The sequence below is a fragment of the Manduca sexta genome, chromosome 17, assembly GCF_014839805.1.
Source record: "Manduca sexta isolate Smith_Timp_Sample1 chromosome 17, JHU_Msex_v1.0, whole genome shotgun sequence".
Classification (NCBI taxonomy): domain Eukaryota; kingdom Metazoa; phylum Arthropoda; class Insecta; order Lepidoptera; family Sphingidae; genus Manduca; species Manduca sexta.
The window spans coordinates 4,907,095-4,925,659 of NC_051131.1; the positions used below are offsets into that span (position 1 = coordinate 4,907,095).

Consider the following 18,565-nt stretch of genomic DNA (forward strand, 5'->3'; position numbering starts at 1 on the left):
TCAAGGTCCATTTTCATACATTTTGTTTCGCCTTTAATCTGGGTAACTAAACAAGTATTGGCAAGTAAAGAATTTAAATTCACGTCTAGTTAGTGATTAGTTCTCGCAGTTGAAAGAAAAATGTAAAAATAATTAATAATCATGGATATTTCTGCCTTTAAAATTTCGTCATATTAAATTTTAAAGGCCGAAATATCCATCAAATATCAATGGACCTTGAGGTATCGCCTTAAATGTTAATTTAACTGGACTATCAGTAAAAAATGGAATGTGTAAGTTTAACATCTGTCAACATTTTATTTCATCATAGTTCATTAAGCGATTTATAGTTCAAACGAAGTCACTGGTATAAATAATCGACAACAAATATAAAAGTGATCATCAGAGTGCATAAATAACTCACAGGACTAAGCTATAGTAAAAATGCTACATGATTATGTTACATAATTTCGAGTATACAATTTTAAAGCTCTAAGCCACAATAGCTTCAACCGTATTACAATTTATACTTAACTCATCATTAGCCATAGGGAGTCCACTACTGAACACAAGCAATACAGAATGCGTGTTACAAATTCATAGCACTTCTTTTTCCGAGAATGTCAGACATTAAAATTAAACTATTTTTCGGATTTTATTGCGGTTTTAATAATTCACTTTTCTCCTAACGTTTTGAAGACTTTGCAGCCTTCATGGTCACGGGAAGGACAGTCCCCCCAAAAAGTAGTTTAATTTAAACTTCTTTTTCCAATAAAAGGAACAAGACATAAAGCTAAATCGACACGGCTAGGCGTATATATATTTCGGCATTATTATTGACGTCTTATAAGTGCATGTATCGAGCTTTTACCACATAGTAACCAACAAAAATATTTTGTATTGCTATATAATTTGAATACAAAAACATAATGTCGTCATGACTACAATCTGACCAAACGAATTAGCGATTTATACAAAGGGTTTTCAATCATTAAAAATATCTGTGGTTCAATGGTGTCACGTCAAAATTTAATAATACAATGAATTACACGCGATCATCTGAGAATTATATTATAATACTCAATTACAGTTCATCTCTCACAAGACTACACATATCTGTAAAGTTGCAGTTGTAAATTGTATCTTTGAACTTTTTCCTTAACTCTTTCAATGGGCAGAGCTCTTTTCCGCACATTGGTAATTTGATTACACGTTCTTGATGTAATGTCAACACGTGGTCACCGTCTTTACACCTTTAACAAAATAAATATAATGTATAAAATACCTTATCTCATGTTGGCAACACAATTCCATTAAATTATATCGCACAAGGTATCGGTAATCTAAAAGAATTTTAGTATTAAAACCTTCTATAAATAAGTGGCATATTTTTGCCACACTATCACACATTTGATGGCATTGTGGAATTTTTGGCCACATAATCCATTCACAAAGAATATATTAGATAATGATAAGTGAAAAAGAAACTACCCTTTTCACTTATCATTATCACAAAAAAGAAGCTTTTTTACTCATCACCAAGTTACGCACTTATTCGTTCACCTTACTTATTCACCTATATAAAAAAAGAAAGAACTCTTTTTTGTAACTCACCTATACAGTACAAAAGCTAAATTAGCAGCAAAGCAGTCAATATGAGATGTCCTCCAAGGTCTTTCCTTCATAACTGCATTACCTCTTAAGTGATCCTTTGGTTTGAACAAACCCAAATGCGTGAGTATTTTCAATACTGTGCCAGAATGGGCAAACAGAAATGTTGCATTCGGCCCTTCTTTATTGCTAGAAACAAATTAATAATTTTATTTTATGTTAACATTTTATTGCCAAAGGTACGCCCTAAAAGAAGAATCTGAAAGCAAATATAGCTCTCCTGCTCGACTTACGGGGATAGACCTTGATTTTATATCAAATCAGCAAAGCACTTTGTTTCAATTTCATCATCACAAATATGATACTTTCGAAAATAAAATATTGAATAAGAAGTGTACTCATATTTAGCAATATTTAGCAGCAAGTGAATAATATTTGGCACAGTAATTACAATGACCTGTAAGTATTTACCTGAACATTTCTAGCATATTGTTAATTGACACACACGCCTGGCGGTACGTTAAATCATGGCCGTAGCCATCCAGCCAATAGTGTTTGAGGTCATGGTAATATTCTAAAACCTGAAATATTTTCGGATATCATTTTATAATAAAATTTTAATAATACAGAGAATAACATACTTCTGCTCGTTTATTTATGACGCAATGCGTATTTAGAAAATTATTTGCAAATTGTCCTTAAGAGCGTTTACGTGCCGCGCGTGAAGTCAACTATAGGTAATTCTTCGCAAAATTCACTCACACAGAGTCGTTGCGTAGCTGTGTGCGTAGAGTTAGCGCGTCGGCTATCTTTATAGTCAGACCAACCAATTTTGATCTTTTCGCTTTAATTATCTAATTGGAATGTAACTTATGATTTATGAATTTATGATAAATGAAGAATTCTATTATAAAATATATAAGAATTCATCATGAAATAGTTTATATGTATCATTTTGTAATTATAAAAAAAAAAAACATTTTTAACAAATTTTAACGGCAATTTTACAAATTGTTATTTTCACTTTTTAAATGCAAATGCTTAAAAATTTAAGCATTTGCATTTAGTAAAACCTACCCTTTAGTAAAGTGGAGCTCATCATGAAGCCGAAAGATAGGCACCAGAACTCCGTAATCAGACAATAAATCAGGAAAATTACTGTGCTACGATGTTTATAATGGACCACATAATTACTCCATAGATCTGCAGTTTTTAATATTTAGCGTATTGAAAGTTTAAATTAAGTCATTAGAAATTACATATTGGAATTTATATTTTGAGTCAGAAGGTGTATGTAATGAGATGTCATTTTTAGGTGTATAACTAAAAAGTGAGAAATAAAAGACTTCTTTTTTCGGAAGTTGGTTATATTTTTTTGGATAGTTTTTTTTTTTTAATAGGTATTGCTTCTCAGTGACATCGATCATCAATCGATCGATTGTACATCCATGTATAACAATTTACCAGTCTTATATCCATAGTTTTGCATAATATTTGCGACACACGACGAAGCAAAATAGTTGGTTCTGTACTTTTTTTTTACCAACAGCAGTCAGCTTTGACTGTAAGTATGGGAATACCGTCTTTTACATCGCCACAGGCAACATCTTTATCAGTTTCTTCCCTAGCGGCCTCTTGCATCCTGTCCTCTGCAGCTAATTTCAATCATTTAGCTAACTCGTCGTAACATTTCATGTAAACATTTTGCGTTAATATTGGTAAATCTATGGAAGCTAACTGTTCGTTTAAATTTGATCTACCAACTTCAGTCATCATAGCTCCATTCACAGTTCCACGATATACGTCCATACTATCAGTATATCTCTTAGCGCTTAAATAGCTTAAATTCCATATTGCACATATTACACTTCATTAAAAATGTTGACTGCAAGCAAACATTCTCTTTCAATAGTTGTAAATGTTCGATACTACAACCTGTTGGTCTGTTGTGGTTATTGAGTGTTTTAATTTGATCCAAAAAATATTGAAAATCTATAATTTTACGGCTTTTAATAACCTTATTTATTTTGAGTGTAATATCAGGCACGATTACCTAAAAATTTTAAAAAATATATAGAATATACTATTACTGTTATCGAAGTTTACGCAAACACTACATACTTAAGTAAAACTGCATATGGATCTAGACGCGTTTAATTTATACAAGTATAATGACGCCTAAACCTGCACAGGGTTAAACGTCAGGATAAAATTATATGTAAAATTGATGTGAGCGTGTAAACCTAAACTAGCCCAAATAGTTAAGAAGATAGGTATACTAACTACTACTAGTAGTTTTATTCACTAGCTACATAAATTACCAAATCCCTTATTTCTAAGGTTCAAAGAGGAGAAAGATATAGGATTCCGTCTCTCGTCACTTGAATTTTCTTAACAGTGCGCATCAGAGAACACAAAAACCTTGTTATTTGAAAGTAAGCGTACCTATGCATTATGCAAAAAAATCAGCCAAGTGCGAGTGGGACTCGCGCACTGGGTATTTGGCGAGTTGTAAACGTTTTGACAACGGGACAGCAAAGTGAGTCTATAAGGCTAAGAACTCACGAAGCGGTTTTACTCGCGCCCGCCGTGGTTGAGAAACGGCTGTTTTATTTCCAAACTCATGACGACCGGAGATCTGTGCGATTTGTAACCACCGCGGTTCCGATTATGTCCTGCAAACTTGGCGAGCGATTATCGCAAGGCGGGCGGTTACAAGATGGACAGTTAACGGTCAGTTGAGTTCCAGAACGCCATGGACACATATCAGAAACGATCACGATGGAGGAAAATGGCGTCAGATTTCTGTAACCACCCCTCCCCTACCGACTACTGCAGTCGCCCACCTACTAACCACAGAGCGCGCTGGTGCTACCGTGGCCCGCACGATTCTACTAGTTGGCCGCCAATACAGCGGGTACCGCATACAACCACGCACGCCGCGGGCGTAAAACGAGTTTTGAAATGTGCGTTTAGTCCATTGAAATGTTACAATTTAAGGACCGAATATTGCATTTCTTGGAGGACGCAATTTTATTTTTGGGCCATGTGTGGGGGGTCAATAGAAGCTTAACCTCAAGTTTGTGGGGTCGCCACCCTTGTCCCCCGGCCGCCATCTTGGAAAAAGGGGTGAAAACACTTTTTTCGCGATATCTCGGAAACTATACGTCTTACAAAAATTTTGTAAAGCCATAATTTGTAGCAAATTGTTTTGCCTGCAAATAAAATTGGGTCCTCTAAAAAATACAATGCTCATGTAACATTTCAATGGGCTAATTGTTTTTAGCTTAAGGTTCCATCTTTTTCCTTCGAGTAACTATGCTCAAGTGTTTAATGAGTAAAAAAAGCAACAACCATAACTACAGACGCATGTTATAACATTAGTACATCAATCTTTTAGCTTTTGCTTTAGCCGAAGTTTCAGCGTTGTTACGTTTCCTTTTCTTGCCTAGAAATAGCTTTACTTCCCATTGTGTCTGAAACATAATAATATAATAATAATAATATATAGTAACTACTAAAATTATTGTCAATCATTAAAGAAAAAAATATTTTACTTACTAAAGTACTAAGATGTGGCAATCACTGTATACACGTGACTATTTTTTCTACGCACAGCAAAGTCCAACTGGAGTCTCGCCGGAGCGACGAGCGATACATCCTCTCTCTAGAAAGCCTCAAGGCGGACTAATTTGAAACGATTTGCGCGTTGCGTTTTATAGTGGTATTTAAAATATTTATAGAAAAATAACAGAACTAATTTTGTAGAATTTTTAAATTGTATGTTTTTAAGGAGATGTTCTTCTATTATAGTAATCCAATATTATATTCTATTAAGTAAGATATAGTGATAAAAAAATCATTTAAATGACCAACATTTCTGAAATTTTCGAATTCTTTGAATTTTTATTTCTCATGAATTAAACATAAAAAGATATTTTTCTCTACTAACTTTTTTCTTCAGGGTCTTTTTACTTAGATAAAAATAACATATTGTTATGTTCCTTAGTGGTTTAAGATATTTTGAGCTTCGAAATAGACGTTCGAAGCGCAAATTTGAAAACCTCTGTTCAGTAATCATTAAACAATTTACAAATACTCAATAAATCTACAAATTTTCTCTACTAACTTTTTAGACAAAAAAATTTTCTATAATAATTACCAATTCATATGTTTTTAAAATAATGTTTTGATGGATATTATCTCCTTCGAAAAGTGCTGTTTTTGAGACATACGGCGCGCGGATGCGTAAACGCTCTTAAGAAAGTTTCGTTGTATGTCCTCTGATTTCAAATTTTCCCGAAAAGTACTTAATAAAAAAACACACGCACATACTGTATTTTCTTCCATACTACTATACATTTTAGGCAATACATACTAACCTCAGCACTAGCACGGTCAAATACGGAACACCATGGCGATGCTAAATGCTTACTCCATGAAGTTTCATATCCGCAAGTCTTGTACATTAAAATCACCTTATCTGTAAAAAAAAACACATATACCACACAAAGAATTATAATTAATCAATTTCGTTTGTGCAAAAATAGTTAAGAGTGCCAACAACATAAACAGCGTAAAATTTGTGATGTTCAAATACTACTTGTATTTAAGAAAAAATAAAAACAATGCACGCGTTAATTTTACGAATAATTAATTACTACAATTTAAGTTAAGAATGCCAGAATTTGACCATCGCGTGATTAATGACCATCTTTGAAATGGAATGCTCTTTCAAGATGTCACTACTCACTATTCAATACCAATATGTAAGTTTTAATACTAGCATCTCCACTACCTAACTATAAAAAGATGTAATGGTTTCAGATGGTAGACAATTAAAAGAAAATATTATACAAGAATTTTGGGTAAATGCATACAGAGGTTGTAAAGACTTATGCGTCGACTGTGACGTCACAACAATTGACTATTCATCCGTGCGGCCTGTGTGTCTCGTTTCGTACACGCGTAGCGAGCCGTAGCACTTGTGAGACAGAACACGCTACGTGTCAATGATAGCGCTACAACAGTGCGGTAAATCACACATTATGTGTTAAATGAAGTTTCCGCACTGCTGTAACGAAAATGTTTACATGCGTAATGTGTAAATCAAAAATACTATAAGTATGTTGGGCAGTCAACATATTAAACTAGCCGACAATACACATAAAGTTAAATTTCCTTTAATAAATACAACTGAACAGAGATGTAGCAAATAGCAAAGCAAGCTAACTATTAACAGTCATTACGAACCTAAACTTAGCACACTACTGAGACCCAACCGATTGGACACGCGTTCCAAAGTCTTATTCATCTCATCACTAACACCAAACAATATCTGTTCCGTGTATGTATTCGGATTTTTCTTAACTTGCTTTTGCCACTTGTCACAATGTTGGTAAAACTGAAAAATTGCAACTCAGTGTAGATGAAGCCAGGAAATACAAGAATAGCTTAGAAAATAATTACATTATATTAATTAATTTTAATTACGATTTTTAGAATAAGTCTCATTTGTACAATTAGGATTAAAGTTCTTTTCATTATTATTTTTTTTAAGTGTGCATGGAAAACCAAATCTAAAACAATAGGAAATAAATTGATAGACTTAAACTGTAATTCCAAATTGAACCATACATAAACACTTGAAAATTTCTTTTATTTTCATTTCATATATTAATCAGGACAGCAAAATGAAGATTAATAATAATTACTCTTGTTCACAAAAAAATAACAACAAATTTCAAATTTTATGTATATTTACATAAAACTGTACAAATTTTATATATATGTACATCATGCACATCTGTGATGAATATTTGTTTTTTCTTTCTTTTCAATGAATTTTTAATACTCCAATAAAAGCCTTAACTATAAATATAATGACTTTTACTTACTCTTAACACTGTATCAACTTTTGTTGCCGGTGAAAATATCACATCTTGTGAGTCTTTCTTATCAAATAAACCATTAGCAAAATATCTGGCGCTCTGCTGTGCTCTCTGTGTAGCTGTGTAGCGAAACTGTAACATTGTTTGAATTTTTTTTTCACTTACATCAATGAAATATGTGAGTTGATAAGTCATAATTTATTCTGATTACTTTAATTTTTGTGTATGTTGTCTAACTAATTAATATATAAATATAATTAGAAGAAAAACTTCATATCAATGGTATATCAACAGTCATAGACTAATGGATTCAATACATTCTTTTTGAAAACTTTAAACTAGCTTTTAAAAGCTATGAAAAATGTTGATTTCAAATACATATAAAACTTGATGTCCCAAAAAATGAATGCTTAAGTCAATTAATCTGTAAAACTTTGATATTGAAAAGTAAAATAGTGTCTAAAACTTTTGCTGAACTTAAATTTTCTCATTATTTGGATGATGAACTCACCAAGAATGTAGCATTATTATATTTTCGTTTTATCGCTCCCGGAAATCTATTCTGCATTCTCTCAGCAAGAAGTATCATTTCATCCTGTCCCTCCAGTGTCAAAAATCTCTCATGTTCTAAGTTTATGTCTGTAGACCATTGCTCAAAGTTTTTTATTTGTTCATCAGTGAGTTCACCTAGAAATGAATAATTTAAATCATTTAGGATTTGCAGAATAATAATTGAATTTGCATTGATATTATTAACTGTGCTGTACAGCACAGTATAGAAAGTAGATTCATACAAAAGTGAGAAATATGAATAATGAATAACATTTAATACTAGTTAAGGATAGCATTGCTCTGTTTCACAATTGCTTAATTTGATATAAAAACACAACACACAATTTTAATATTCCAATTTTTTTATGGCAGATATTTTACATATTGATAATATAAGATTTCTTTGAATATTCTTAACACATTTTTCATATATTACCATTTCCGAGTTTGTTATTTAAAAGTATCTCATATTTTAAATCTTTAAGTGTGGTATTCATTTTTATTATATCTGTGTCCCGGGGCAGTCTTGTACCATGTCGAATTATCATCCATATTTTTGAATCTTTGCAATCTGAAATAGGAAATCAAAAACCAATTTTATACAAAACCAAATTTCTGATTCTCTCAATTGGTGGACCAAAAACTTCTAAAAGCTGGTAAGTAGCAGGAATGGACAGGTTTAAGTCAGTAAGCCAGTTTGGACCGATGAGTCCGACACAAATCCGTAAGTTTATTTCCCTGTATAATTAGTCAAGTATTTTTAAATATGGTCTACAGTAAATATTTATAAAGTATGATATTATATGTGTTCAGTAGACTCTGCGGAAAAACTAAGATGTAACTAACATTGTTAAAAATTTACTTACGTGGAAATTTAATCCTGGAGTCGTTCTTGTTGCCTCTAAACCTGTACGGTGTGCGTGTTCCCAAATAATTGCGAACATCTGAAGTTTTGAGAGTCGCTTCATTGTAGGTGTATAATAAAGTAATAAAAAAGCCAATAAACAAATAACTGTTCATTCTCTATAATTTTTCTAAGCACTGTGCTTTTCAGTTTTTTTATACATTAATTTATCATTATTTATTTTTGTACAAACTGAAAATAAGGAGTGAGAAAATATGTCAAAATTGCCAAGTAGACGTCAAACTTAAATAGGGATGTACGATTTATTACTAAGAATTAAAAATATCGATAGGTTTCTAACGCTAACGCAATCAATGAGTATTTATATCTACTTAACATTATTATTTTTGCCAGAAAAGAAATTATTATATGTTGTATTGTTTTTGTTTGAGGGAGGTTATTTGTCAGTGTGTGGACCTGAAGCCTTCCCTTAAATACATTAAATTTAATTTACACTAATACCTTATATATTATGCTAAGATTCTCATAGTTTAAACCTGAACAAGAAAACAAATAAGACTACTATTTATAGTAAAACTACGTAAATTTGATTACTTCTTTAGGTTTACTTAATTTTTGAGAATGATAGCAAAAATATCGATAAATCTAATAGAAAGTGATTAATTGGATTTTTATTTTTTTATATTTTATCGACTATCGACGCTGTTTGGTTTTCCCATCACTAGAACATATTTTCCGGTTTCCCTAAAGCCTATCTATACCTTTTTCTAAGCATTATTTTAGTTAACGCAATAACTAATTGAAAATGGGTATAATATGAATACTTCTCACTCTCTCAGACATGTAATAGGTCTAGATCTGAATTCGAGAATGAATAGGCATTATATAAAAATCTTAAAAAATATATTCAGCATATTATGAAAGTTACATAACTATAGATACCGTTTCAGTATGTTAGTTTAGCATTTCCCCACAAATGTACATTTTGCACAATATTAAAAATTTGATCTATTATTAATTATTTAAAAAAAAAATAAACAATAATGGTTTCAATAGGCATTTTAATGACATTAGATAATTAATAATTTCATAGAAATATCATTCCATGTACATGTTGATGTTAAAATGATTGTTTATTCAACTTGTAACAAAACACTGGATGGTTGTAATGTAGCCTTCAATGTAAATGGTTTGTTTAAATTCTCCACATTGAAATTTTCAGTGGCAAATTCTTCACTTTCAGGGTTTTCATGGAGGCTGAAACTAATATTTTTTATATCAGTGCCAGCGTCAACAGTTTGAATATTTTGAGCAAATGCTGGTGAGCCTTCTTTGAAGAGTTGCACGGTCTGATCTAAATATTTCAAATAAATATCTTTGCCGAGAAATTCAACTTCAGTATTCAAATCGTTCATAGAAAACTCTGGAACATCTAACAGTAATCCTGCTTCCCGAGCACAGCCCACTGCTATTACTTCATCTGGATTAATTCCTGAAAGCACTTCTGCTTCAGGTATCAGATTTGCTATTGCTTGCTGGAGCTTGGGAATTTTCATGCTGCCCCCGCAAACCACAATTTTATGAATTTGCCCATCAAAGCTTTCTACCAATTTTTGGGCAGGTTCAATATAAGATGATATTTTTGACGAAATAATATTCTCAAATCTCGCCCGAGATACATTTTGACTCCAGTCAACACCATCCAATAATGATTCAATAAACACATGTGCTGAGTTTAATGTTGACAGAACATGTTTGCAGTTATCAGCATGGAGCAATAATTTTGCCATTGCCCTTCTACTTTCTTGAGGGTCTAATTTCCATTTCTGTCTAAACTCTTGTGCGATGTAATCAGCTAAGTCTTTTGTGAGGCATTGACCACCTAAATCTGATCGGAAGATGTTTTTCTCAATAGTCATGAAACCTCCGGAAACTTTTACAATTGATGCAGCACATGTAGACCCGCCAAGTCTGTAAACCAGGACATTGATGTCCTCAGGATTTTCTTCAATATTGTAAGCAAGTAAAGCTGCCGCAGGTTCACTTATGACTTGTAAGACGTCAAAGCCAGCCAGTTCCGCACACTTTACTAGCCTTTCTCTACTAGCATTGGACCAGTGTAGTGGTGCAGCTAACACCAACTTCAAATCACTTTCATTAGACATAGAATGACTGGCTATCGTAAACAATTTAGCGTAAATCTTCATAGCTATGCTGTCAGGATTGGAATATAAAGTTGTCTCACTAGTTTCAAATTCGTATACCAATTTCTCGTCATTTTGTATCCGGCACGATGACGATGATTCAACGTAAGACAAATCGTCTTCATTGAAATCACAGTTCATAAGCCTCTTGTTGTGTTTGATGATCGCTTTGGACGATGGCTGGCCGGATTTTGCGGGGAGACCAATCTCCCATTCTGTGCCGTTGAGCGCGACCACGGCGGGGGTTACTCTGTCTCCAGCATCATTAGCTATAACAGATGCCGTTCCGTTGTTGAAAGAAGCTAAACATGCCGAACTGTTACCCAGATGTATCCCGTACGCGGCTGCCATCGTTTTGTTATAAATAAATTTCCAATTAAATCACGAAATTTTTGTGTAGGTACCAAACATAAAAGATAGGTACACTTTAATGTAAGAACAAATATTAGTTTATAAAAAATTGTACTGATACAACCCACATGTTTTTGACAATCAAGGACTTTTTGTCTGTCATTTGCGGCGCGCTGCCAGTGTTGCTAGAAGCAAGTTTCATTAAATTCCCTAAATTTCAGAAAATTCCTTGAAAATTTTTTCATTATTATAAAAGTGGTATTTGTTTTCAAACTGATACCACCGTTGTAAACTAACATATGTCAAACAGGGTAAACCCTGTATTCATCTGTAAGAACGTCGTTTGAAAAATACTTTCAACTTGCGTACTATTTCTAGTTTTATAGGAAAATGAAAGAAGGTTTACATTACAATTCCCTAAACTTCCGAGATTATTGCTTTTATCCGAATTTTTCCCCTAAATGATTTTTAATACTTCAAAATTTAGAGTGATTTTTCTTAATTGGCAACACTAACAAGTGTTTTTTTAATGTTTAAAAAAAACTGGCTAAGGTCATACATCATACTACCAAATCATAAATGCATTCAAAAACCATATTACATGTTTTAGGTACATATTAGACTTTTATGCATGGAATAAAAATTCAGAAAGTTTTATTAGGTACATAAATAAATAAAAAATGGGAAAAATTTGGTTAGTTTCGTAACACAATATAGTCTTTAAGTCTATGTAGAAGTATATAATATAATAATGTATAAAATCTTATACTATCTGTTTTCTAAACTTCAAAGAATATAATATTTAATTCTTTGGTGCTTGAAAGTTTATTACATGAATGAGACTGCCTGAATTTCAATTCCTTTGCCGATTGGTTAATAAATTTAAAAAATAAATTAAAGAGCGGGATATTTCAAATGTATTTGTAAGTAATTTAGGCTTTAACTCCAAAAATTAAAGATAAATACATATTACCTACTATGGATGTCGAAGAAGCAAATCCAACACTTAATGATATTCGTCTGGAAACTATTATTAAAACTTTATCGAAATTTAAAATAGTAAGTAATCTTTGACTGTAACAAATAAAACAATTTTTTTTCATAAATTTCATTAATTTATTTACCTACTCACTCAATGTTTCTGTAGCAATTTGTAAGTGAAAGAGAAGAATGTAAGAAATTGCGTGAAGTAAATGCCAAACTAGAGGTTGAACTCAAAGAGGTCCGCGAATCAGAGAAGTCACATCGTTACCATTTGTTAACATCTAGGGAAATGATTGGAAATTTGCAAGAAACTGTGTCACAATTGGTTTATCTTAAAAAGGATGCAAAAAAGTTAAAAGAAGAAATAATGTCCCGAGACAAAGCAATTTTAGCCATGGAGAAAGTATGACCATCTTTTTATGTTGGCAGTCTATTGTTCTTTTTTGTTCTCAATTTAATAACTGAAAAGTAAAATAACAAACATGTAATTTGTTCCTAAGCTGAATCTGAGTAGTTAAAAAGTCTATACTACCTACATTTTAATAAAAAAAAATATAATTAAGTATACCTGGTATGTATTATACTTAAAATCGTTTTGTAATAAATCTTCCTGTTTAGTTTCTAATTGTTGGCGGAAATAGCTTCGTCAAATCGTAATAAATATAAAATTGATGATTGCTGTTGTAAATTCTTCCCGTTCGTTATAATATTAGGTATAGACAATCACTCAACGATTTGTGCATATCTAGGATAGAGAGAGTATTTATGGAAATCATAGAAAACACATTATGGACTTACAAAATACCCACGAAAAGGAAATTGAGGAATTAAAAATCCACAATGAAACAACAGGTTCGTGACAGATCTTGTTTTGACTTTATCATCCATAAACTGTTAGCACTAAACATACCTAATTATAAGGAATATTTTTTTTTAAGTTAAACAGTTGCATTACGAATCGGATACGCAAATAGCGCAATTCACGTGTACTATCGAGGAGCTAAGAACCAAGCTGAGAGACGTGGAAACAGAACATAAAGAAAAAGTAATTACTTATCGTCATATCGCTGGCTCACAAGGTTCTTTGTTATATTTGAAGTGCAAATTGAATTATATAGGTATCACCAAAATGCTATATCACATTCTAAGTATTTTTCAGTGAAAATTTACAAATCCCAAATGTTAAATAAAAGGGGAACCATGAATTACTGTTCTTTCTAACTAATTTTTGCAAATATATTAAGCTACAATTTACATAGAACCTTATGACGGTGAGCCAGCAATAAGAATTATTTACTTAATACCTATAGGGCAATTACGTCGGTACTTAGGTGCGCTGTAGATAGGTGAAGTAAACGCTATAGTAGTACAGTAGAGTACTATGTCAAAGTAAACAGATTTGGTAGAGTGCTGAATTGAATATACTAAAACTGGTGTCTAGTCTCTACTAGAAGAATGCTAGTTGACACTACTGCTTCTACTCATGTACAGGGCTTTAGTACTTACATACCTACTTATAATATCCATCCATCCATCCAGTCGTTTCCTCATGCTCGATGCTGAGGTTCGTGACCGCAGTACGCTGAGTGTATAGAATCTATAAGCGCCCTCTATCTGGTTCTACCAGCGGCGTGAATTGCATCGTACAGCTTGAGTTGCAAAGGTTTAGTGATTTGTTCCCTCCATTTAGCCGGTGGTTTCCCACGAGGGCGCCTATCCTCTACTTCTTCCGTCAATATTATTTTTTCGAGACTTATAATATAGACTTATAATATAGTCACATTTGCATGGTGTTCTATCTTCTATTGTCGTCAGGACTGCGGCCGATCGCAAATCTAAGCATATCCATTCTGCAGCATGCGTAAAATCAATCGCTCATTACAACAGAAAAGTAAAATCTATTTCAATGCTTTGGTTAATTGATGCTTTCATAACTCATGAATAATTATGCTTGCCTCGGTAGCATAGTTGTATTGAGTGCGCGGTATGACACCGCTCTAAAGTCCTGGCGTCGAATCTAGTGTCGGGGAAAGTGATATTGTTTATAACTAATATCCCGGATCCTTTAATTTGTGCCATATGATGGGACGCAACACGCGGCGTAAAGTATCTAGGTACCCTGGTTGCACGCCTATCCCTTCGAGAATAAAGGCGTGACTGTGTTTATTATTGATTAGAATTATACCCATTCATTTTTATCCTCTGAAGTAATACAGGTCTTAATAAAAAAAACAGATTTATTCATAAATCGACGGTGAGTAAAGAATAAAAATCTCTACCTCCTTGGTCACGTCACGTCACGCATCTTACATATATCCATTCATGAATGCTAACACGCATTCATTGCGAAACGTTAATTGCTACACACAATGCAACATTTTTAAATGCTGTCATTTGGCACGAAATTGCTGACGGTTTGTAGCTCAGAACACTTGGATGTTTATAGACTAGAACATTTCGATGGATTCGTTTTTAAAATACGGATAAATTGTTACGGTTGTTGCTAACTGGTTCGCGGTCGTAGGAACCAATTCATATTTTATATCGTGAGGATTTCATCCCCGAAAGTATTAGTTCACAAAGTAAAATATCCCGCAGAAAAGTTCTGTTTCCAATTGTTCACCGACCACCGCCTCATTGTTCTCTATTTTCCTATGGCTCTTTGAGTTTTATGATGTTGGTCCCGGTTTGCCCCCATCAAACAACTATTTGTCCCGAAATAAAGTCCTACGTATACTAACGTAGGATTTTGATGAAATTTGGGTATTTAACTACTTCGTAAGCTTTTTTTTCGCGGACATAAAACGCGTTTTTGCTACCATCACTTTTGAATGGTACGGTTATGGAAAAGCATAGGTATTTTTTGGAGTTACTTCTTGGTAACGAGCACTCTTGACAGAGTGGTCATGATTGTTGTCGATGATGATACACAGAAAGTTGGCTTCGTCAGTCTTCTCGATGTTCAGGTCTGCGTTTGAGTTTAAGAAAGATTCAAATTCCACCCGAATCTGTTTAACGGTTTTTGCATTTAGGTACTTCTTAAACGAACATCTTTACGAATTAGTATCCGCATTCATATTGTAAGTAAGTAAAGTTCTGCTTCATAGAGCAACTACTAAGTACCACCCCATTTCATGTCCCTTCATTGGTAAGTATTTGTAGGTAACTAGACAATTTAACTATGTCATAATGTATAAAAATGGCAATTGTAAATTGCATTAAGTATTCCAGAAAATATGTTTTTAATTTCTGCATTTCAGATAAACGTAGTGGTGCTTGAATACGAGGAAAAAATTCAACGCAGTGAGTTTCAGGTAACCCAATTACAGGAACAATTGGCGCGTGAGACGGCCAGAGCTGATGCCAACATCGATGCTTATCATCGGGTAAGTCGAATTAATATTATCTTCACTTTTCTGTCAGTTACTAGTAAATTTTCAATAATTAACTATGCATTAACACGCTAGGAATGACCTATCGACACAGAGATGGGATAGATTAATACTCAATTATAGCGAAAACTGAGTGCCTCAGATGCGCCCCTGCCTAACCCTTGTGTTTGTTTTAGTTACAATAAAAGCACGCGTTTTTGTAATATTGCAAAATTATACTTAACTGAGATAACATTTTCTTGAAATACATTCGCAAACTGCTAGTCACTAAAATTAACTAATTAGGCGATGCTAATTAGTACCAGTGAGTCCGTCAAATACATAAAAACGTAACTCTTCCGCTCTCTACTATTTTTGGTTCCTTTCGCTTTTGAAATATTAAAAAATTTAATTGAATTAAAACAAACCGAATGTTAGGTATACTTTTAACTTTATTATTTCTATTTCTGTCGTATGTAGTTAACCTTTTATGTAATGCGTAATTCATACATCTTTTTAATATGTAATTAACCATTAATGTGTTTATGTTAATAGAGGCAACATAACACGATTTTTAGGTTTATGGCATTCCATTTTTGTGTTTATTGCGTTATCATCTTACAAATAGAATTTATACCTACTTATATTTAATACTAGCTTCCGCTCGCAGCTTCGCCCGCGTGGATTTCGGACTTCAAAAATGGAGCCGGTCGCGAACGTTCGAGAATATTCGTTTTACGAAGCTACTCGCTAGGTGATTCGCTAGCCTCTAGGTGCCAAGCAAGCCGCCTGCCTGTGCGTTCGCGACCTTATATATATACAAAAATAATCCTTATAGCATGATTCAGTATTCACGCGTGATGGCTTATTATTAGCGTATTTCATGTATAACTTTGGTGTTTCTATACCGATTTCTATGATTCTTTTTATGGAATATTTAATAATGTTAACTTTTTTAATTAGGGATGACTGACAGTGTTATAAACGTAAGAGTAGACAAATATAATGAGAAAGCTTCGAACTGCTAAGCTATCGGGAGTTACACGTGTTATTGTGAGTCAACCATAAAAGATAGACATATGCTGTCGTGGGATATTTTTTACATAATTTTAAGGAGAACATTTCCGTCATACATGATTTCTGTGTAGCTTTAACCATGAAGGTTGCACACGCGACGGAAGCTTAAAAAATGGAGTAACTTCTCCCGTTTTCCCAACATTTTCCTTCACTGCTCTGCTCCTATTAATTGTAGCATGATGAAAAGTATACTGTAACCAGCACAGGAGTATGACAAATAATTGTACCAATTTTCGTTAAAATCCGTCGAGTAGTTTTTGTTTCTATAACGGTTATACAGACAGACAGACAGACAAAAATTTTACTAATTGCATTTTTAGCATCAGTATCGATCCCTAATCACCCCTGATAGTTATTTTGGAAATATATTTCATGTACAGAATTGACCTCTCTACAGATTTATTATAAGTAGGTATAGATTAAGTGTACATAATGATTTCTTATGTTTACGTGAATGTTCTGCAGTCTTCGAAATATCTGGAGAAAATTAAAATATAAGACCCCGATAAAATCCAGAAAATAGATAAATATTAAGTGTTCATATCACTAACCATTCATATTTTTTAATAATATCATATTCATCATTATTCATAATATGCCCACATAAATTCTACTTCCTTGACGTCGACCACGCAATTCAATAAAACAAACCAACCTATGTCAAAGTAGGTACCAATAGGAAGAAAAATGTGATTGTCCATACTCCAGAGGCTATGCCAATCCAAATTCCATTGTAAAAACTCTTATAAAATCAAATAATTCGGTAGCAATAAAGATCAACTCGACTTCATCATAGTGACTGCCGTGGCTAAACTAAAATCGGAATGATGTTTATAAATACGCAATGAGAAACTTATATGTCTTGCAGAAAAACATACTTATTAACGATTTTGTGCAATTAGTTCCAAATAAATACGACTAACTTGCATGTTTCTATAAAATTATACATATCTTAGATCAACAGCCTTAATTATAGACAGAGTTACTTTCACCCGTTTAAAATGGTGCATTTGCAGCGTCTCGAGGAGTTAGAAGAGAAACTCAAACAAACTCAGTTCAAACACTACTTGGCACACAGAACTTATCCATCTCAGTATGAAAGTCAGGTTGAACGGCCTTATTCTGTTGAGAGGGATTACGCGGAACCAAACTTTGTTAACTTGGATTCAACAGTGGAAGCCACGAAGCGAAAAGGGGTGCCGTCTTCCAGCCAGAATAAGACGCCAAGAACAAATACGTTACAAGTTATGTATTATGGAAGCAATTCGAATCTATCGAAAGCTACCGAAAAGAAGGGATCTTTTCATATAACCAAGAAGAGGAAGTTGTATAATGAAAAAGATTTTATAAATATGTAGTCCCTTGGTATTGAAAAGTCTTAGATAATAAAAGTTGTTTGGCACACCCTAGTCAGACTTTTTTTCAAAAACTTTAGTTGTAGGCAAGGCATGGAATGAGTATCAACGATTGAGCAATGAATATAGGTGTCCTCTATGGCACGAAGGTTGAGTTATGACTAACTATAGGGATGCAGGTTAAATACCCGACGAGACAAATACTCGTCTAATCCAAATATCTACCGAATCTGACTGTTAAGAATAAGAATATTGTATTTCCTCGTATTCACGACACATAACTTGCTTCACAATATAAAATGCGTTCTCTAATTCAACAGATAAC

At 33.2% G+C, this 18,565-nt stretch overlaps 3 protein-coding genes across 3 annotated transcripts; 1 reads left to right on the forward strand and 2 right to left on the reverse strand.

Moving 5' to 3' along the window:
* Nucleotides 1–986: 986 nt before the first annotated feature.
* LOC115454243 (multiple inositol polyphosphate phosphatase 1) lies at nucleotides 987–9,180 on the reverse strand. Its single transcript, XM_030182991.2, has 9 exons — nucleotides 8,900–9,180; nucleotides 8,470–8,604; nucleotides 7,993–8,168; nucleotides 7,488–7,613; nucleotides 6,844–6,994; nucleotides 5,973–6,073; nucleotides 2,062–2,171; nucleotides 1,594–1,779; nucleotides 987–1,232 (listed from the first exon to the last, which is right to left on the reverse strand). Exons 1-9 carry the CDS (start codon nucleotides 9,051–9,053, stop codon nucleotides 1,064–1,066), a joined length of 1,308 nt encoding a protein of 435 aa, XP_030038851.1. The 5' UTR covers nucleotides 9,054–9,180; the 3' UTR covers nucleotides 987–1,063.
* Nucleotides 9,181–9,939: 759 nt separating this feature from the next.
* Nucleotides 9,940–11,621, reverse strand: LOC115454231 (heat shock 70 kDa protein 14). The gene has a single exon (XM_030182980.2). The coding sequence runs from the start codon at nucleotides 11,451–11,453 to the stop codon at nucleotides 10,032–10,034; it is 1,422 nt and encodes a 473-aa protein (XP_030038840.1). The 5' UTR covers nucleotides 11,454–11,621; the 3' UTR covers nucleotides 9,940–10,031.
* A 1,049-nt stretch (nucleotides 11,622–12,670) lies between these two features.
* Nucleotides 12,671–18,276, forward strand: LOC115454252 (eukaryotic translation initiation factor 3 subunit A). Its single transcript, XM_030183000.2, has 5 exons — nucleotides 12,671–12,840; nucleotides 13,187–13,289; nucleotides 13,376–13,482; nucleotides 15,698–15,823; nucleotides 17,902–18,276. The coding sequence occupies exons 1-5, from the start codon at nucleotides 12,727–12,729 to the stop codon at nucleotides 18,241–18,243; spliced, it is 792 nt and encodes a 263-aa protein (XP_030038860.1). The 5' UTR covers nucleotides 12,671–12,726; the 3' UTR covers nucleotides 18,244–18,276.
* The last annotated feature ends 289 nt before the right edge of the window (nucleotides 18,277–18,565 follow it).

Excerpts from the sequence above, each read along its gene's own strand:
- LOC115454231 (XM_030182980.2), bottom strand. The coding sequence starts at position 11,453 with ATGGCAGCCGCGTACGGGATACATCTGGGTAACAGTTCGGCATGTTTA.
- LOC115454243 (XM_030182991.2), bottom strand. The coding sequence starts at position 9,053 with ATGAACAGTTATTTGTTTATTGGCTTTTTTATTACTTTATTATACACC. Across the intron at positions 8,605-8,899 it reads CTCCAGGATTAAATTTCCAC|ATTGCAAAGATTCAAAAATA; the intron begins GTAAGTAAATTT and ends TTCCTATTTCAG. Across the intron at positions 7,614-7,992 it reads ATAATAATGCTACATTCTTG|TTTCGCTACACAGCTACACA; the intron begins GTGAGTTCATCA and ends ACAATGTTACAG.
- LOC115454252 (XM_030183000.2), top strand. The coding sequence starts at position 12,727 with ATGATTGGAAATTTGCAAGAAACTGTGTCACAATTGGTTTATCTTAAA. Across the intron at positions 13,290-13,375 it reads AATCCACAATGAAACAACAG|TTAAACAGTTGCATTACGAA; the intron begins GTTCGTGACAGA and ends TTTTTTTTTAAG. Across the intron at positions 15,824-17,901 it reads ACATCGATGCTTATCATCGG|CGTCTCGAGGAGTTAGAAGA; the intron begins GTAAGTCGAATT and ends GTGCATTTGCAG.